This window comes from Prinia subflava, chromosome 5, assembly GCF_021018805.1.
Source record: "Prinia subflava isolate CZ2003 ecotype Zambia chromosome 5, Cam_Psub_1.2, whole genome shotgun sequence".
Taxonomy (NCBI): domain Eukaryota; kingdom Metazoa; phylum Chordata; class Aves; order Passeriformes; family Cisticolidae; genus Prinia; species Prinia subflava.
Window position 1 is genome coordinate 5,997,299 of NC_086251.1, and position 19,471 is coordinate 6,016,769.

A 19,471-nucleotide genomic window follows, 5' to 3' on the forward strand; every position below is an offset into this window, starting at 1 on the left:
CCAATGAAAGGAAAGAGAGGAGCGACCAATCAGAAGGCCGGGACAAGTCTCCCCTAGCAACGGGGGCAGGGGCGGGGCAGGGGCGGTGCTCGGCCAATGGCGGGGCGGGGCGGCCCCGCGCGGGGCACGCCGGGAATATGGAGAACTTCTCGGCGCTGTTCGGCGCGGCCGAGCCGCCGCCCGCCGCCGCCGCCGCGCTCGGATTCGGGCCCGCCAAGGCGCCGGGCGCCGGAGCCGCACCGCCGCCCGCCGCCTCGGCTGCCGCGCCGCCGCCGGGCGAGGACGCGGCCCGCAAGGCCGCCGCCGGCCCTTTCTACCTGCTGCGGGAGCTGCCAGGTGCGGGCGGGCTGTGGGGCGGGGCGAGTGCGGACCTCGGCCAATCAGCGCGGTGAAACGCGGCCGTGGGGGGAACTGACGGCGCCGTGAACCAATGAGCATGCGGGGGCGGGACCACGCGATCCGCGGGCCGGTGGGGAAGTGGCTGGCGGGGGGTCCCCGGGGCCGGGGATCCCGGTGCTGGGGGGGGTGCGGGGGTCCCGGGGCCGGCTGGGGAGAGAGCCCGGAGATCCCGGTGCTTGCGGTGCAGGGGATCCCGGAGCCTAGGCGCGGCTGGGGATCGGGCCTGGGGTGTTGTCGGGGCGTTTCCCCTCGCCTATCTCTTCCCGCGGCCGCACAGGCACTACAGAGTTGACGGGCAGCACCAACCTGATCACACACTATAACCTGGAGCACGCCTACAACAAGTTCTGCGGGAAGAAGGTGAAGGAGAAGCTCAGTAACTTCCTCCCCGACCTGCCCGGCATGATCGACCTGCCCGGCTCCCACGACAGCAGCAGCTTGCGCTCGCTCATCGAGAAGCCCCCCATCTGTGGCAGCTCCTTCACCCCGCTCACGGGGGCCATGCTGACCGGTTTCCGCCTGCACGCCGGCCCGGTGAGCCCCGGGGCCTGGGGCCGGGGGGTGGGAGGAGCCCGGCGTGGCCTGACCAGCCCCTTTCCTCCACAGCTGCCTGAGCAGTGCCGGCTGATGCACATCCAGCCGCCCAAGAAGAAGAACAAGCACAAGCACAAACAGAGCCGCACGCAGGACCCCGTCCCCCCAGGTAAGTGCTGCCAAAGCCGTTCCCCTCCTCCCCTTCAGCAGCGGCAGAGCATTGGCTCATCAGGTGCTTCTGCTTCTCCAGAAACCCCCTCAGACTCCGACCACAAGAAGAAAAAGAAGAAAAAAGAGGAGGATCCAGAGCGGAAGAGGAAGAAGAAAGAGAAGAAGAAAAAGAAGGTGAGTGGCAAGGCTGGGGTCCATTGCCCAGCCCATGGACTCCTGAGGGGCTCTGCGAGCGGCTGTCGCCCAGCAGCTCTCACACATTCTGTCTGTTCTCCTTCTGCAGAACCGGCACAGCCCAGAGCACCCAGGGGTGGGCAGCTCCCAGGCCAGCAGCAGCTTACGGTGAGGCCATGCCGGTGACACCCTGGGGATCCCCCGGCCCATGGGAACAGCCCCGGCTGACCCCAGGGACACTGGGGCTGGCCTGTCACCCTGGCTAGGAGGACACCCCTGCAGCCCCCTAGGACCAGGGGCACAGACTCTGTGGGTGCTGACCTCGGGCTTTTGTACCTGAAGAACATGGAGCATAAAAGCTTCTTTTTTAGTCACCTTTTAAAGTCTGCTCTGAGGAGGGGCTGGTGGCCATGGCTGTGTGACCCTCGGCTGTAACGGAGGAGCCCAAACCAAGGTGACCCTGGTGCATGTGGGGTGCCCTCCTTTGGATCCCAAACCTCACCAGCACCCATGACACCTTCCCTGGAGCTGCATTTCCCATGCCTGGAAAATCCTTACCTTCTGTGGGAGCAGAGTTTGCCTCAAGGTGGTGCCTCCCCAAAACTGGGCCAGGCTCATCTCTTACCAGACCCTCTTCTCTCACTCCCTCGGGATCAGGGGGAAAACCGAGACCCTGACGATCAGGAGCCCTGGAGGGGCTGCTCCATCCCCGGACGCCAAACAAAGCACACGCACGGCCCCGGGGTGGCTCATTAAATATCCTTTTATTCCTCGTTTTTAAAATGGCTGATAATAATAAAAAACCCTGGCGTGGCTGTGCGGGGCCACGGGCGCTATTGCTGTAGAGAAAGAGTCCGGTAGTGCCGGCAGGGCTTTGGGGACGGGGAGCACAGAGCTCCTTGGCTGCGCTTTTTTTGGCATGTGATGAGAAAATATTGCTTTCCGGGGATGCACCTGCCTCTCCCCCGAGCGAGCGGAAATAAAAACACCCCTGCGACAGCGAGAAACCTCCTCGGAATCATTAACAGAAATAAAAAAAGGCAACAAAACCAACAACCCCCCCCTCCCCGACCACAGCCCCTGGGGAAAGAGAACAAAGAGCAAAAACTGCGGGTAGGGAACGCCGGGGCCTCTACACCAGCTCGGGCTGGGGGCATGGGGGTGCTGCCCCCACCATGCCTACACCCTGGGCCCCCCCAGGGGGGCTGGAGGCTGCAGACACCACAGAGCTGGGGGGGGTGTCTGAGGATGGGCACCTGGCACCCTGTGGCCCCCTTCATGGAGGGAGCAGTGACACCCAGCGCCTATCACCGCTCCTTCCATGGGTGCAGGAGGTGGCCCTACATCCCTCCTTTGGGGACAGAGACAAGGCTAGGGGGGCGGCCCAGGCCCTGAGCAGGGTAGTTTCTTCCTCTCTCTGGGTAAGATATATAATTTCTGCTTCTTTTTTTTTTTTTTAATATTTATATTTATATATATAGATATTTATATATACACACACCTGGTAACTCAGAAAGAGAAAAAAAATAGAATCCGTAACAATAATAATAATAAAAAAAAGTATTCTGGTTTAAAAACAATCCGTTCCTACCACGCCAGGCGAGCGGGTGATTGCACAAGGCCCACAAGTGGCTGGCGCAGCCGAGGCGGTGCCGGGGCTGCGGCCCCCCCCCGAGCCCCCCGTGGGTGTGTGCCAGCCCCCGTGGCCTGGGGGGCACAGGGAGGAGCAGGGGGGCCCCGCCTGGCTCTCCCGGGAGTCCACAAGCGTCTGGCCGCGGCGGGGCTCAGGGGGCTGCCGGGGAGGAGGGGAGGGGGCGGCAGCTCTGCCCCTCATACCGAGATCTCGTAGGTTGTGCCCCCCACGCCCGAGACCTTCTTGACACCTCCGCGGGTGGGGCTGCTGAGGGGCACCGACCCCGGGCCTGGCGGGGCCGAGCCCAGGCTCTTGGGCTGCCCGTTGGATTTGCTGTAGGCTGTTCTCATCTGCACCTCATCCCTGTGGGAAGGAAGCACGGACATGGGGTCAGGAGAAGGGACAGGTCACTGGCACCCAGCATTGCCACGCCCTTGCCCACCCCAGGGACCACCAGCACCCACTCCAGATTCTGAGGGGCCCATGGGGTGACTGAGGAGGTGTGGGGAACACCAGCTGTTTTGGGAAGAGCAGAAAGACTTCTGTTGCTCTTCTAGCATCTCTCCTCAGTGAGGGGTGGAGGAACACTGGGAGAGGGTCCCCCCCAGGCCACAGACGCCCCTGTGCCAGCACAGTACTCACTTTGGTGCCAGTAAGGGCTGCAAGGCCACCTCCTCAGTCTCGGGGCCGCCGGCCTGAGAGGCTGTTTTTTGGCTGCTGTAAGACACGGATTTGCCCAGGTGGGGGGCGGCGGGCTGGTCGGGGGAGCCCAGTGAGCGCACCCGCAGCGCCGGGGGGGGCTCGGGCTTGCCGAAGCGGGGCAGGGCTGGGCGGGTGAGCGGGTTCTTGCCCAGGGGCGAGCGCTTCGAATCGTCCGAGGAGGAGCTGGTGCGGGGGGCGTTGCTGGAGCCCGGCGTCGACTGGATGCCCGAGTCCGCCAGTCCCGCGTCCTCCTCCCTGCCCGGGGCCGGCGGCTGCTGCAGCAGCTTCTCCCGCTCCTGGATGGAGGCCACGATGTGGCGGGAGAGATTGTCATAGCGCACGGGCGAGGGATCGCGCGGCACCGCGTGCTTGGGGGAGGCGGCGCTGGCGAAGCGGCCGTGCAGGTCGGTCTCTCGCTGCTGGGCGATGCGGGCCGACAGGAAGGGCGAGGTGTAGCCCACCGGCGGCTCGGGCTCCGGGCCCGCCTGCACCGACTCGAAGTCGGGGCTGTCGGAGGGCGTGAGCAGGCTGTCGTACGAGAGGCTGCCGTTGCGCGTCTGGTTCACCAGGCTCTTGTAGGAGGTGGAGGTGGTGCCCTCCGAGCGGATGGACTGCAGGTGGCCCGTCTCAAAGCCCGTGCCCTGGGCCGACTTGAGGCTGGAGGAGCGGGAGCCACTGGACAGAGGGTCAAAGTGGAAGCTCTTGCCAAAGGTGGGCGACCGGAAGCTCTCGGGTTCCAGACTTGGCTCTGAGCGGTAACTGGGCTTGTGGCCACTGTCACAGATGGAGTTGGGCTCCTTCAGGCTGTTCACTCGGCTCAGCTGAGGGGCAGAGGGGCAGCAGTTACCCACAGAATGACCATGGAGCCCCTGCAGAGCTCCCAGTGGACACCCTAAACCCTTCCCACACCAGGAATGGGGTGCATCCCCTTGGGGCCGGTCCCCTGCTCTGGGCTCAGCCTTACCTTGGCACTGGTGGAATGGGGCAGGGCCGCCGAGCTGCTGCTGCTGCTGTAACCGGGCCGGTACTTGTACATGGTGGGAGTCGGGGGGCTGTCCTTGCCTAGCAGGCTGCTGTCTGCGCCGGGAGAGAGGGGCACGCTCAGGGGGGCTGCGGGCAGGGAACGCGCTGAGCGCCGCCCTCTCTGCCCGAGAACCAACACCGAGCCTGGGGTGGATGGACCGGGGGAGGGACAGGCTGGAGGGGAGGTGCACCAGGGTGGGAGAGACAGACCGGGAGGAAGGGTTGTCCCCACAGCCACACGTGTGAGGCTGGCACTTCCCTGCCCCTGCGGCAGCCCCGGCTGGGTGACACCATGGGGGTGCACGGCACGGGGGTGGTGTCAGGGATACACTCACACAGAGCCCTCAGCGGGCAGCAGGGCCAGGCAGCAGACCCCAGGCAGGGCCGGGAGAGCTGTGGGGTCTCCAGCTGCTGCAGAAAGCAGCTGCCACAGGCTCTGCCCATCACATCCCACCTCTGGCCAGGCCCACATGGAGCCGGCCACGGACGCTCTGTGCCGCTGAGCCAGGCCCACCACCACTTCGCCTCCTCCGTCCTGGCAGTGTGGCAGCTGCAAGGCACAGCTCCCGGTGGCTCCAGACAGCGCCACGCCGGCTTGGCCTCTGGCAGAGCAGAGCTGACTGGGAGCACCCCGCAGGCTTCTCCAAGTGCAAAGGGCCACATACACTGGCCCAGGAATGCTGATGTGCTCCAGGTCTGCCCTACAGCCCTGGCTCCTGGCCTGCCTGGTGCAGCCCTGGGCTCCCCTCCCAGCGGCTGCCAGGGCCCTGGTGCCCTCCTTACCCTCAGTGGTGGCCAAGGTTAAGTGTGTCCTCAGGCCCGTGTAGCGGCTGAGGTCGGGCTTAGGTGGGGGTGGTGGCTCGGCGTCAGCAGACTGGCTCTCCGTCACCTCCAGGCTCCCCTTGGACTGCAGAGACAAAGCGCAGGTGGGGTCAGGAGGGGCCAAGGCCTCAGCCCCTCCGGGCTGGCAGGGCATGGACAGCGGCGCTGGGGGCTCCCGCTGCCTCCTGGGCCACCCAACTGAACAGAGGACGGCGCGTGCCACCGGTGGGTGCTGGAAGTGCCAAGGAGGGGGAACCTCCAGAGGGTGCTGCGTGGGGAAGGATGGGACCAGTAAGGGCAATGGAGGGGACAAGGCCTCATGTGATCACTGCCATATGGGAGGGGGACAGTTCCCATCCTGTGGGGACATAGAACAAGACAACATGGAGGGGGACAGGGAATGTGACCAGGCTCACTCGGTTCTCTACTCACGGATGCAGGCTTGCACCCCTGGGCTCCGTGGAGGGCCCCAGCGCAGACAGCGCTGGTCCCCACCTTCCTCACCTTCGTCCTTTTCAGCTCTGTCTGGATACCATTGTCCATGATCTTGACAGTGATCTGACCGTCTGACACCTCGGGCCGCAGGAACGGGGGTCTCACCAGCACTGTCTGCTCGGCCTTCGGGCGCCCGAGGTACCTGGGAAGGGTGGGAGGAAGGTCACGGCCTGGAGCCCAGGATGGAGCAGTTTTTCCAAGCATGCAGAGGCAAGGCTCACCTGGGGGCTGGGGAGCTGCAGAGGACCCGGCTGACATTCTTACAGCAACCATTGGTGAAGGGGTTGACACCCCCGCGGAACTTGCCTGTCACCTGCGGGACAAAGGAGCATCACAGCCAACCATGCCAGCTCCCTCAGGGCAACCCCCCAGGACAGAGATACTCTGAGATCCCGCTAATTTTCCTGTTTTAGTGCTCAGCTACCCTATCGAGAGGGTAAGGTCACCTCAATTTCACCTCCTGGGCCCCAGAAGTGCCCACCAAGCTCCATCCTCTGACTGCACCCCCATGGATGCAGCTGCCCCTCAGTCACTCTGTGCTCAACTTCCCCAGATCAGGGGTGTCCCCCAGCTATAATCCAGCCCGTCCACACCCGTGCTCTCCTAGGAAATCCCAAAATGTATCCGCAGGTGGCCTGGCCCAGCTGGCAGTCCCCTCTATGATCCCTTGGACGTACCTGTTCATTGGTAGTGCGGCCCCTGGCCACGAGCACCACATGGAAGCCCGTCAGGCCTGCGACGGGAATGAAGAAGAGGCCGGCCACGCACATCACCACCATCCTGCCACAGCCAGCTAAGGAGCAGCCACAGCCGTGCTCGGCACCGCACCGCCCCCAGACCCAAGCCCCCCCGCCTGCTGGCACTGCCCAGGAGGATACGTGACGGCCATGCGGACACCGGAGAGCTCCTCCACCTGGTACAGGACGTAGAGCAGCCCGAAGCCGAAGACGCCCATGATGTGTGTGGTGAGCGACAGCAGGAAGAGGAAGAAGTAGCGGTAGTTGCGCCGCCCGATGCAGTTGTTGACCCAGGGGCAGTGGTGGTCGAACTCCTGCTGGGGACAGGGCACGGTGAGGGGGTGCTGGCAGGGCTCCCTGCCCCGTGGGGGGCTGGTGGAGGCCCCGGCAGCTCCTCACCTCCACGCAGTTGTCGCAGACGCTGCAGTGGGAGCAGCGGGGCGGGCGGTAGAAGCGGCAGGTCGCGCACCACTTCATGCGCACCTGGATGCCCTTGATCTCCACCGTCTTGTACAGCGGGGCCCGGAAATCGTCCTCCTTGTCCTCGTCCTCCTCAGCTGACAGGGACACCCCGGCATGGCATCAGGTCCCAGCCAGACCCTCCCACCCAAGCCAAACGCTCCCAGAATCACCCTCCTGTCACCCGGCAAAGGGACAGCCAGGGACTCCCAAACACAGGCTGGGGGGTGCTCTCCCAGGCCCTGCCCCAGAATCCTGACACTGCCTGAGCCCCAAGGACCCAGCGTGGGGTGCTGAACCCAGAGCTGCCATCCCTGTAGCGCTTGTCACCGTCTGATCCCACCAGGCAGGGCGAGGAAGGCTCCTCGCCAGCCTTTTGGAACCCAGAAATCCCCTTTACCTCCAAGGAAGGGTGCAAGGAAGCAGCTCCTCCTGGCCGGAGCCAGACTCACCTCGTGGGAATATGCCCGGGTCCATGAAGGTGGCCATGCTGAAGTTGGCCAGCACGAAGAGGAAGACGACGGCATTGTAGGCGGGGATGACTGGGGACACGTAAAGACTGAGCCCCGGGCACCTGTGGGCACAGCAGCCATGAGACCCTCAGACCCTCACCTGTGTCCCTCCCGCCACCTCCCACTGTCCCGAGGGCTCCCAGCAGTGCATCCCACACCCAGACTGGAGACACTTCTACAGCACATCCTGATCCCGGCCTGGGGAGCACCTGGGGACCGCAGGAGGACGTGCTCCAGGCATCCATCAGGGAGCAAAATTGCCCTTTGGGAGGACCCCGCTGGAGGGTCCCACAGAGCTGTGATGCTGGGAACAGAGAAAACCAGGCAATGGCATGGGGGGCACCAAGGGGACCTGCTAGAAAGCACCTGGATATTGTCCTCCCTGTGCTCCACCAGCTGCTCGGGGTCAGAGAGGACCCTGTGAGGGGACACAAAACCAGCACCAGCTCCAGTGCCTCCAGAGCCACTCACGCTCCTCACATCCTAAAGACAGCTCCAGCAGGACATGGAGACTCTTGGCCAGCACCCAGCTCCTCCCAGAGGCCCATGGGAGCGCAGTGAGGGAATCACCTTTCTCCCCCCTGCCCCAGCGCAAGGGCTCAGGGCAGCGGGCTTCCCCCTTGCAGGCGCCAGCATAATTCCCTAATCTGCTTTGCTGCTGGGATTTAATCCCACAGATCTAGGGCAGCATCTGTCCCTCTCTTCCCCCCACCGGGCTAAGTGCCGATGGATTTAGGTGGCCGGAGCAGCGCGGGGCTGGGCGGGCAGGGCGACATATGGTGCCAGCGCCGTAATCCCCCACGGGCTGGGGTGAAGGGGCAGGCGCTGGCCCTGTCCCCTCCTCCACCACCACCCACGGGGACGGGTCCCATTGCCGGGTGAGGCAACCCTGGGAGCTGTGGCAAGGCTCCAGCTGGGAATGAGCCCTTGGTGCAGGGCTCTGTCCCAGTTCAGGGCCCTGAGGTGGGCAGGGGTGCACCCCTGGGTGAGGAGCAGCAGCTGTTCCCGTGGGGATGGCCCCAGGCAGGGCGGGAGAAGCGGGCACACCCTTCTGGCACACACCTGGCAGCACAGAGGGTGAGGCGGGCAGGGCGCTCTGTGCCCCAGGGAGGGTGGGAATTGTCAGTGGGACCTGCTCTCACGGGCCAAGGCTGAGGCTGTCCCCATCCAGGCACAGGGATGAGAGCAGAAGGGCAGACTTTGGTTGCAGGACATCCCTGGCCAGGAGCACAGCATGGCCAGGCCACCCAGCACACTCCTCTTCTTCTTCTTCCTCTTCCTCCTCCTCTCTGGCCCCTCCAGGCCCTACACACCACACCAAGCTTCTCCTGCAAACCACCTTCCCCAAAGCCTCTTCCCCCATGTTCCTCAGGAGCTGCCCTGCTGGGCACCCTGGGCGCTGCCTCCCTGCTCCATATCAAGCTGATATCTCCCAGGATGGCATCTCCTGGGATGGCATTCTCCCAGCCCAGCCCCCTGAGCTCTGCCCTGGGCTGGGGAGTGGCTCCTCCAGTGGCACCGGCCGTGCCGGCCCTGCTGCCTCCACTGGAAGCCAGCCAGGAGGATTCTCTGCAGCTGGGACGGGCCGGAGAGGAGTAGTCCTCTCCAATTTGTGCCCCAAAGCCCTCGGAGGGCAGTGCTGGAGGGACAGGACCTATGTGACAGCACCTGGCCTCAACCTGAGCAAGAAGGAATCCCAGAGTCATGGAATCACAGAATTGTTAGGCTGGAAAAGCCCTCCAAGGTCACTGATTCCAGCTGCTTCCCCAGCACCATCAGGGCCACCACTGAACCACGTCCCCAGGTGCCACAGCCACATGTTTTTTTGGTGACTCCACCACTGCCTGGGCTGAACAACCTTTTCCATGAGAATTTTTCCCTAACATCCAAACTAAACCTCTCCTAGCACCACCTGAGGCCGCTTCCTCCTGTCACATCACTTATTCCTTGGGAGAAGAGCCCAACCTTACCTGGCCAGAGGACATACCAGAAGCAAGGACCCCGTGTCCCTAAGCTGAAATCCTACTCCACATGAGAGAAGCCTCCCTGGCTCTACTCTCTGCTGGACAGAGAGGGCCAGGGGGCTCAGAGGAGCCCAAAAAGTAGGAAATGCCCTTCCAGAAACCCTGTGGAAGGAGCTCCTCTTTCCAGGAAGGGAAATCCCAGCCCAAAGCTTTGTTTGAAAGAGATGGAGGGGAGCCAGGAAGACCCATGCCCGGGCAGCCATCCCACAGAGGGAACAGCCAACAGCCAGGCTGAGCCAAACACACAGCCTGGATCCTGAGAGACAGAGCCCAGGGAGGCAGGGAAGGATCCACAGCCTCAGAAAGCTCTGGGGCAGGCAGAGAGGGAAGGACTAGGGAGAGGGAACACCTCTGTGCAGTCCTGGCAGCCAGCCCTTCCTGGAGGGACACAGAGCTCCCGGGGCAGGACAGCGCCCAGCAGGTCCCTGGGCTCTGAGACACTGACAAGACCACCTGGATGGGATTCACGGGCCAGGACAAGCACAACTCCCTCCCTAGGGAACTCCAGGACCTGCTGTCTTCCTGGCTCCTTCACACCCAGGGACCCTCCCTGCTGTGGGAGGGAGGTGGGAACCCCACGGAGCCAGACCACCCGGCGGGCACCGTGCTGGAGGACCCCCAAAGCCAGGGAGTCACCTCCTGGGACCATCCCCACCGGTGGGAGGGATCAGGGTCCTCTGCAGAGAGCAAAGGTGCTGCCCATCCCCAAGGGAACCTCCTTATCAGGAGAGTGATGTGTTCCTGCCTTTTGCTCTCCTGAACGGTGAGTGCAGGGCTGCAGGCCTGGCCTCGACCCTGGGGCACACAGGGCAGGAGAGGCAGGAGCAGGAGGGAGGCTCCTCACCACCGTGCCTGGCCACGCAGGTCCCATCGGGTTCCCCTTGGGATCGGGATGAAACACGCTCACGGCCAGAGGAGCTGTCAGGACTTGTCCCTGGCAGCACATGAGAGGACTGGGGGAACCTCGGGCACCATGAGTCACACCGGCATGCAAGACGGGCTTTTTGCTACCAGTCATGCCCGGAGAAGCCTGTCCTTCCCTGCTCCCCAGCTATCCCCTCCCCAGCTCCTCATCCCCTACACAGCCTTCCCTCCCTGCCTCCTCCCCGGGGCTCTGACCCATGGGCTCTCCAGCTCTCCCAAGGCCTTGGCACAAACACAATCCCTGCTTGCCCTGACCCTCACACAAGTTTGGATCTGACTGGGAGCGGGGATATCCTCTCCCAGTGGCACTGGGAACCTGAGAGCCAACTGCACCAGGAGCTGGGACCAGCCACTGGGGAGATGCAGGAATGGACAAATGGACCCAAAGAGGGAATTTCCATCCTAAATCAGTGCCTGTCTGAGAGCACAGCAAGGCTGGGACACCCACGCATCCCAGGGGCAGGCAGGAACATCCTCTCTCCTGCTGCCCCTCCCTCCAGTGCAACCGGCCTCATTTCCACAGCCACGGGCTCAGCGGCAGCTCCTAATTAAATTAATCAATTAAAGAGAGTTCTTGGCCCAGAGACACAAATCCTGGATGGACCAAAAGGCGTCCAGTGGATAGGCTGGAAGCAACACAACTGGAGCCTTAAGAGCCATGCCGACCCCTGGCTGCTCCCTGCTTGGGGGAGGCCTCCCAGAGCCCGGCCTCAAAGCTTCCATCGCACTTCCCAAAGGATGAGCAAAGGTTGGATGCTGACAGTGGGAAGGGGGTCAGCAGTCTGGTGGGGAAGGGGCAGAGTAGCCCCCAGGACCAAGCAGGAGGCAAACCTCGAGCCCCACGTCCCTGCCAACCTGCTCCAGCAGCAGGAGGACGCTGTGCCAAGGGACCCATCCCGCCGGGAGCAGCACGGCTCCCTCACGGCCAAGCCCCGTGTGAACGCTGTGCACAGGGTTTCATGGGATGTTCTGAGTAGGATAAACAACACGGCTGACCTGCAATTACAGCGACCTGCCCAGGTGTTCCTGCCCCGGCCAAACCTGCTCCACAGCGCCGGCTCCAGCGCTGCCTCCCACCGCCCGCTGATAACAGTGCTCCCGACACTGCCCGCGCCCGGGGCTGGGATGGGCTCGGGTCCGGCTGTCCGGCAGCCACCATGCCAAAACAGAGCCAGCCTGTCCCCTGTGGTCACACACGGGGTGGCACACACAGCTGGGAGGGCACCGCCTGCTCCCTCTGCATCTCCTTCATGCCCCTGGCACAGGAGAAACAGCCAGCGACTTCCAGAGGCCTCTGGCAGCCTGGAGCAGCCAAGCCCCGAGCCTGGGAGCCTGGTGATGGCTCAGTGTCCCAGCGAGGGACAGCCACACACTGCTGAGTGACACTGCCAGCTGCACCGGGCGCTGGACAGCGTGAACCAGCCCCACTCCCTCTTTGGCTGTCAAGGTCCCCTGCCCAGTGGCTGCCAAAGCCACGGTGACCTTCCTGCCAGCAATGGCTCCTTCCAGGGAGTGGCAGCAGCCACGGCACCTGTCCCTTTGGCCTCCCGCAGCTCCAGCTAATTCCTGTGGCCCCAGCTGGAAGACCTCAGGGAGTGGGAGAGGCTCTCTGACACTGCCAGGACTCCAAACACATCCCAATGAGACCCCAGGGGTGCCCTGCAAGATTTGGTAGCCATTCCAGCTGCCACGCTCTGGCTTTCCTGCCTGGCAGACTGTGCCACGGTGCCAGCCTGGCTGAGCCACCCTCTGCTGGGCTCCCTCAGCACCTCGAGGTGCTGCTCCCCCACCTGTCACTCCCCTGGGCACGTCACTGAGCCACGTGTCTCCAGGCAGGGAAGAGCAGCAGCCCAGGGATGTCACCACACCTCTCTGGCACCCAGCACCATCTCCCAGCCCGGTGGGCCCCCCAAGGCCCCAGTGACCTGCTGGCCATTTCCCTGGGGTCCTCTCCAGGGACACGAAACCCTCATTGCCCCAGGGCAGAGGACAGAACACCATGAGTGATCCGCACAAGGGTCAGAGTTCTCCTCCCTGAACTTTCCTTTGTGGCTCACAAATTGATTACGAAACTAAAAATAACACAGTGTCCCGCCCCACCCCACCAATCCACCTCGCCTGGCTCCAAAGGAGAAAGTGATCCATGCGCTTTCCACCCCCATGTCACAAGCTGGTTGCCAAGCCAGCTGACCTGGAGCTGAGTGGTGCCTCACCAGGACCGTCAGCACAGCTTCCCCTGGGAAAACTCACGGAGTGAAATGGCTGCAGCCCCCCAGAGCACAACATCCCCCTTACCCCTGGGAGAAATCCCAGGTCCTCTCCCCCGTCCGCCCCGCTCTGGCCGAGCAGCTGGGACTCACGTGAAGGCGAAGAAGAGGGTGGTGGCTCCCACTAGGAAGATGGCAGCAGCAGAGACCGGGACGTACTTGCTGGGTTTGAATCTCTTTCCAGAGGCTGCTGGCATGTTGGAGCTGTGGTGGGGGGTCCACCCCGCAGCATAGCCCAGGCCCCAGGGGACTCAGAGCAGGATGAGAAGGGGAGGGGGACAGGGACTGACCCCTACCCTGCCCCCGCGCCTGCTCCTGGGGCAAGTTCTGAGCGGGGCAGACAGTCCAGAGAAGGGTCTGGAGCAGGAGGCCCGGGAGAGGAGCCCACTCTAAGCTCTGCCCCGTGAGGGCTCACAGAAGCAGGGAAGGAGGGTTAAAACCATTAAAAATTGACAACAGAGAAGGGGATTTGGGTTTAGGGCAACCCTTGGAGTGGGAATGCTGAGAGCCCTTCCGAGCCTCAGTCCAGGCAGCAGCCCACAGGGAGCAGGACTCCGACAGGCAGGGAATTCCCCAGGCTCAGGCAGGGCGCTTCCCACCCAGCCAGCACCCCGAGAGGAGCACAGGATCAGCAAACTCCTTGCAAAAAAGCCACTCCGGGAGCCTCAGGGAAGCCACTGCTCCTTTTTAATCCGCCTCTGCTGTGCCGCAGCCCCCAGTGCTGCACAGGAGGAGGGGGTGGTCTCCAAGCAATCCCAGCTTCCTCACGGAGCTGCCCTGCCTCCTCCTCCTCCTCCTCTCGCTCGAGGGGTCACGGAAACACTCTCCCTGATTTCACCGGGATCTGGGGCTGGCTGGCGGTGGCTGTTTAATTTTATTTATTTCTCTCTTGTCTGTTAAAGCCGAAGAACAGCTGGTGCAAGGTTGAGCTGTAAATCCTTTCTTTCAAGGGGGGCGGAGGGGAAGGTCTGGTGGATTGTGGGTTTTCCTACTTGCTCCTTTCTCCTGACCCCCCAGGCCCTTCCATGGGCTCAGTATCCACTTGGCAGTTGGGGAGCGACAGGAATTTCATTAAATCTTCTCTGCAGCAACCATTTCCCAGCAGGTGAACAGGAAGGGGGTGTTCAAGAAGTGCCTTCACAACTCCAGCAGACACCAAAGGGTGGAAGTGGTGCTGAGCAGCTCTGTCTCACCCATGGCCCAGGCAGTGTCAGGGGAAACCTCAGTTTGTTCCAAAGAGCTCCATTTTGTCCTCCCTTTTCCTTCGTTAAAATCCTTCTTCATTCATCCATCCATTCATCTTTTAAAAAATACTACATAAAACCATTAAAACTCGAGGTCTGGTGTGCCACAGCTCACCTAGAAAAAACAACAGAAATTAGCATGGTGAGAGAGAAGGGATGGAGCCGGCTGTCATTAGCCACAGCAGCCTGGCCATGGCGTCTCCTGTCCCAGCCCAGGGGCAGTGGCTGCTGTAGGGACTCCAAGCCACCCCCTTTTCCACCAGGAAACCCACCCCGAGCCCTGGAAGGACTGGAGGGACACCATGAACTCCTTCCTGCAGCTCCGGCTCAAATCCCAGCACCAGTGAGTGCTGGCTCCCTGAGAGGCAGGGGCTGAGCAGAGGCTCCAGGACTTAAGGGTGGAGACCACAGGAGGAAAAAACATCCAGGAACCTCACCCCCTTCCCCAGAGGGTAGGAGACAGGAGAGGCCTATGGAAAACACCAATCCCATGTTCGGAGGTGGCCTTTGCAGCTCTGGATTCATCAGGAACTGTGGTACTAGGACAAGGAGGAGTGGATTTGAAAGGAAAGAGCTCAGGGTTAGATGGAATATTGGGAAGAAATTCTTCCCTGTGAGTGTGGTGAGGCTGTGGTACAGGCTGCCCAGAGGAGCTGTGGATGCCACGTTCCTGGAAGTGTCCAAGGCCAGGCTGGATGGGGCTTGGGAGCAACCTGGGATAGTGGAAGGTGTCCCTGCTCACATCCCTGACCTGCCCCAAGCAGCCACAAGCCCACTGTCCATCCTATCCCACCAGCTCCTGCTGCTCAGCCACCACTCCTCACCTTGTCACCGCCTGTCACCAACCCTCCCCTCGCTGCCTCCACCGCACTGCAGGTCCAAGTGGAGCTTCACAGCTCGATCCTTTCTCCCTTCCAGCTTTCTCTGCCTCCCCAGTTTCTCCTCCGGGGTGGGCAGGGATCTCTCCGGCGCTGACTAAATGCGAGTGAAGGTTGGGAGAGCTGTGGCACCCAATTAAAGGCAGGTTTAATGACAAGGATGTGTTACCACCAAATGGGTCCAGCCCCGGCTCACGGCGTCAGCCACCCCGGCTGACTCACCCAGGAACTGCTCCCACCACTCGGCCTCTGCAGGACAGAAGCTCAGCTTCCCACCCCGAGCTTTCCCTGCCTTGGGAGCGAGAGGAAACGTGGGGCCAACGCTCTGCCTGGCCGGGAACGTGCAGGTTTCACCTGGCAGCAGCTCCTAAGCGGAGCAAATTGAACGGTAACACCAGGGAAAGCTGTTTTCCCTAGCAGGGACAGAGTTCCCTGGAGAGCAGCAGTTTCCCAGCCCCGCTCTGCCTCTTTGGGGAAGAGCCCAACACCCCACAGAGCCAAGCCCAACAGCAATTCCAGGGATGGGCTATCGGAAGTCCAGGCCTGACATCAGGCTGATTGCTTTAGCAGGAGCAATCTGCTCCCGGAGCACCCGGCCCTTTGAACGCTCTGCCGCGGAGGCACAGCCACACCTCGGGTTCAAACAGACGCTGCCAGGCAGAAGGAGCTGCTCCCTGATAATTCCTCCTCTGGAGATCCCCACCCTGCCCTCGCAGGGCGCCATGGGCATGCACCTCATGGCCCTGCTCTGCCCAAGCCCTTCCAGACAGAGATCCAGGCACTCCAGCCCTTCCACGGGGTGATCCCTGCAGAGCTGTGCATGCCGGAGCCAGCTCCCCATGGAATCAGGTACCTATGGGATAGGCCCATGAGCAAGGGGAGAGCCCCAATGCTGTCATTAGTGACATCCCAGAGAGAAGCAATGCAAATGCATCCCTGCTCCAGCTGCCTGTGCCCGGAATAACGCCAAACTCATCAAACAGGAGGCTGCCAAGCCCATCCCAGTTCCCAGAGCCACCACATTGCTCCCGGGAATGCCTCCCAATGCCTCTGGTGTGCTAAGACCCTGCAGGACTGCCCAGCCCCAGCGCTGCTGCAGAGGCCTGGGCAGAAGCTGTCAAAGTGCAGCACAGTGTGCCGGGACCTCTGCTCTGTAATCCTTAAGGGGTCGAGGAGAAACACAAAGAAAATCCACCCCAAATTCCCACAGATCACACTTATTCAGGCCCCAGTTCTCCCAAACACATATATCCCTTCCCAGCCATCCCCTTTACTACAACCTGCCCACCTCTGGTCAACTGACCTTTCCTTTCCCAAAATCCTCTGCCCCACACCCTCTGTCTCTCTGACCACTTTGTCCCTATGCACAAAGGCCACTCACAGATTTCCCTGCTCCAAAGAGTCCCCAATTCATCTTCCTTACCTGTGGCCTACATGGGCTCTGCTCTTGTCTCCCATTCCTTTCCCTCTGCCAATTCCAGGCCAGCAACTCCTCCTCTCCCACTGCTCCTCCAGACCTGCCCTGCTCCTTCCTCCCCCAGTGCCTGTGTCACTGCTCACTCCCCCTTCCCTCTCCCTCAGAAATTCCACCTGGTTTTCCCATCCCAGCACCTCCTTTTCGGAGCACTTTCCCAATTCCACTCTGCTGAGCCACCTTCGGAGCAGTCACCTCCACTCTCTAGGGTTTCCCTCTATTCGTACAGGGGAGCTCCTCCTGTTTCCTTCATCTCCATTTCTGGGGATTTCTTTTAATTCCAAAATCCCTCCCCAAAATCCCTCGGGATACACGCAAGCACGACTGCTGCCACCTTCCATTTCTTTGAGCTATGTCTCCTTTTCTTGGGTCAAGGCCCTGTAAAGCCTCACCGACTTCCTCCTCTTACTGCCCTCCCAGCCCTGTGCTCCTCCTTCCCTGCTTCTCTTCTCATTCTGCTCATCTGCTTCAGCCCCTCTCCAGCCTTTCCACACGTAGCCAGGTGCTCCATGGCCTGTCCCCTCTGGAGCATGAGGCTGTCCCCACCTCTCCAGGGATGGGGACACATGTGTCTCCAGCTCCCAACATTCCCTCCTCCCTCACTCCAGCTCCTCGCTCTGCTCCTGGCCGGGAAGGAGGAAATGCACCTCGGCATCAACCACGCGGCTCCTGCCGCCCCTGGGATCCACAGGACAGGCAGGACGGAGCTCCCTCCCCGTTACTGGCTCCCAAACCTGCGTCACTTGCCGGGATCCGCAGCTCCCGACCTGCCCCGATCCAGCCGAGTTCCCATGGCGCAGGGCAAACACACAAACAATTCCTTCCACGTGAGGCAACTCCCAGACAGGGCAGATCCCGGGATGTGCTTTACCTGTTCCCACTTTGTTTTGATCAGCTGCATCCCAGAGTTCCACAGACACATTCCAGAGCTCGCTGCCTGGCACTGGGAGTGAGGGGCAGCCATGGAACAAGGGATTCCCTCCTCCCTCTGCAGCTCCCCCTGCTCACCCTGTCCTTGCACAACCAGCTAACACTTCACACTCCAAAATCCATCAGAGAAAGCGGGAATTTTCCCAAACCTGGCACTGTAGCTAGAGAAGTGCCAGCATGGATCCTCACTGGTCACTGCCCTTTGACCAAACAGGAGCACCTGCACCAACAGGGCAGTCTGGGAACACTTCCCTGCTCTGAATTCCAAAGGATTGGAAAACGTATGTTTGGCCACCCCTTGGCTCCAGGTGCATCCTGCACACCTGCCTTTATCCCACGTGGATGTACCCAGAAGGATCAAAACAGAACACGGAGAAATATTCCACTGCAGACAGCCAGAAGGCTGGAATCACTCTGTGCTTATCTCCTGCCTGGCTCTTACACTGCTCCCATCCTCCTTCCCCAGCCCATCCCACTGGTTTACACGGGATTAGCCCCATTTTATGGGCAAAGCAGGAGGAACAATGCCTCATCCATCGAGGCCACGTCCCAACGGGCCCCACCGCGAGCAAGGACAGAGCCAGCCTCTCGTCACTGTGTTAAGAGACACCCGGCACAGCGACAGGTGGGAATGTCCCCTGACAGGCCCCTCACAGGGAGTTCAAGGTCTGCCCCCGGACCCACCCTATCACCCTGTCCATTCCCAGATGGGGCTCCTGGCCTCGGGAACCCACGGGAATAAACGCCTGCTAAAGCAGCCCGCCGGAGGGACGGTGGTAACTGGATTAAGCTCAGAAAGAGGCTCCCAGAGAACTCTGGCTTTGATCAGGACAAGGCTCTGGTTGCACTTTACACACCCCAAAAAACCCGAGCAGCACCCAGCGCAGAGAATCCTGCTTCCCTAAGGCCCAAACCCAGCTCTGTGCCGGGGCGGGAGCCGGCAGATCCGGGGGAACCACTTCCCAGAGCCACGGGGAGCACAAGGGCCGCCGATCCTCTCCCGAATCGGCGCGGTGACGGGGGTGGAACAGCTCAGGTGTTTGGGAGTCTGGGAATTCTGAGGAGAGGCCAGGCTGGACCCCTGCCAGTGCCCCCAAGGAGGCTCCTCACCGTGAGGAGAGGCCGTGTTGTAGGCAGGGGTCCCCCTTCGGCGGCGGCACAGAGGCCGAGCTCCGGTGCCACAAACCGGCGCGGTGACGGCGTTACCGGGGCAGGAGGACAGGCCGGGTGCGGGACGGCGCTCGAGTCCCCCGGGCGCCCCCCGGCGCTTTCCCGGCGGGGGGACGAGCCCCGCTCCGCGGCGCTCACCCCGCACCGTGCGCAGGGGCGGCCCCGGCCCGCCGGACACCGCTCCCCGCCAGCCCCGCACCGCCGCTCCCGCAGCCCCCGGCGCGGCTCCCCGCGGCCCGGGGGAAAGTCCCGGTGCCGCTGGGGCCGCGGGCACGGAAGCCGGGGCAGGAGGAAGCGGCGCTCCCGTGCGGAGGCACCGCGACCATGGGGCAGGCGGCCGTGCGGAACGGCGGAGCGGGGCCGCGGCCAGAGGGGCGGACCGGGCAGGGGTCGGTGCCCGCCGGGGCAGGGCAGGAGGGTTCGCGGCGCGGCGGAGGGACACCGGGGCACATCCCGAGTCGCGCGGGGGGAGCCGCGGGGGCAGCGGCGGGGCGGGGGCGGTCGCGGCCGGGCCCCGGCGAGGGGCGCGCGGGACCGGCGGGCCGGGGAGGCGGCGGCGGCGCCGGAGCGGCGGGGTCCCGGCGGGGCGGCGCGGCCCACGTGACTCACCGGCAGGAGGCCGCGCGCGGCGGCGGCTCCGGGCACGGACGGCGGCGGCTGCGGCGGGCGGGACGTCACGCGCGCGCGTGCGCACCGCGCCCCCCCGCACGCCTCCATTGGCCGCCTCCCGCGGGCCCGCCCCGGGAGCCGTGGCGCGCATGCGCAGGGTCGCGGAGCGGGCGGTCGCGCTCGCGCCGCGGAGGGCGAGGCCGCGGCCGGAGCCTCGGCGCGTGCGCGGAACGTACCACAGCGGGGGCTGGAGGGGGCGAACGGGGGGCGGCGGGGAGCGGGCGCTGCAC

The 19,471-nt window shown here is 63.0% G+C and overlaps 2 protein-coding genes across 3 annotated transcripts; one reads left to right on the plus strand and one right to left on the minus strand.

Moving 5' to 3' along the window:
- Positions 1-87: 87 nt before the first annotated feature.
- On the plus strand, positions 88-2,128 carry MED19 (mediator complex subunit 19). The gene is made up of 6 exons (XM_063397813.1): positions 88-336; positions 677-933; positions 1,006-1,102; positions 1,184-1,278; positions 1,388-1,446; positions 1,650-2,128. Exons 1-6 carry the CDS (start codon positions 138-140, stop codon positions 1,711-1,713), a joined length of 771 nt encoding a protein of 256 aa, XP_063253883.1. The 5' UTR covers positions 88-137; the 3' UTR covers positions 1,714-2,128.
- On the minus strand, positions 2,024-19,309 carry ZDHHC5 (zinc finger DHHC-type palmitoyltransferase 5). Of its 2 annotated transcripts, XM_063397802.1 has the most exons (12): positions 19,182-19,309; positions 12,970-14,235; positions 7,602-7,723; positions 7,090-7,247; positions 6,832-7,007; positions 6,631-6,733; positions 6,175-6,266; positions 5,963-6,095; positions 5,420-5,543; positions 4,578-4,690; positions 3,554-4,434; positions 2,024-3,274 (listed from the first exon to the last, which is right to left on the minus strand). In XM_063397802.1, the coding sequence occupies exons 2-12, from the start codon at positions 13,071-13,073 to the stop codon at positions 3,109-3,111; spliced, it is 2,172 nt and encodes a 723-aa protein (XP_063253872.1). In that variant the 5' UTR covers positions 13,074-14,235; positions 19,182-19,309; the 3' UTR covers positions 2,024-3,108. The 2 variants fall into 2 exon arrangements, with proteins under 2 accessions (XP_063253872.1, XP_063253873.1); XM_063397803.1 differs by lacking the exon at positions 19,182-19,309 and having other exon boundaries at positions 6,832-7,004.
- Positions 19,310-19,471: the final 162 nt, after the last annotated feature.

What these genes read in the sequence shown, in the direction of transcription:
- MED19 (XM_063397813.1), top strand. Translation starts at nt 138, where the DNA reads ATGGAGAACTTCTCGGCGCTGTTCGGCGCGGCCGAGCCGCCGCCCGCC. An exon ending in TCCGCCTGCACGCCGGCCCG is followed by an intron (nt 934 to 1,005) that starts GTGAGCCCCGGG and finishes TTTCCTCCACAG; the next exon opens with CTGCCTGAGCAGTGCCGGCT. An exon ending in CAGGCCAGCAGCAGCTTACG is followed by an intron (nt 1,447 to 1,649) that starts GTGAGGCCATGC and finishes CTTCTTTTTTAG; the next exon opens with TCACCTTTTAAAGTCTGCTC.
- ZDHHC5 (XM_063397802.1), bottom strand. Translation starts at nt 13,073, where the DNA reads ATGCCAGCAGCCTCTGGAAAGAGATTCAAACCCAGCAAGTACGTCCCG. An exon ending in TCTGCGACAACTGCGTGGAG is followed by an intron (nt 7,008 to 7,089) that starts GTGAGGAGCTGC and finishes CCCTGTCCCCAG; the next exon opens with CAGGAGTTCGACCACCACTG. An exon ending in CAGCCCTTACTGGCACCAAA is followed by an intron (nt 3,275 to 3,553) that starts GTGAGTACTGTG and finishes TCCTTCCCACAG; the next exon opens with GGATGAGGTGCAGATGAGAA.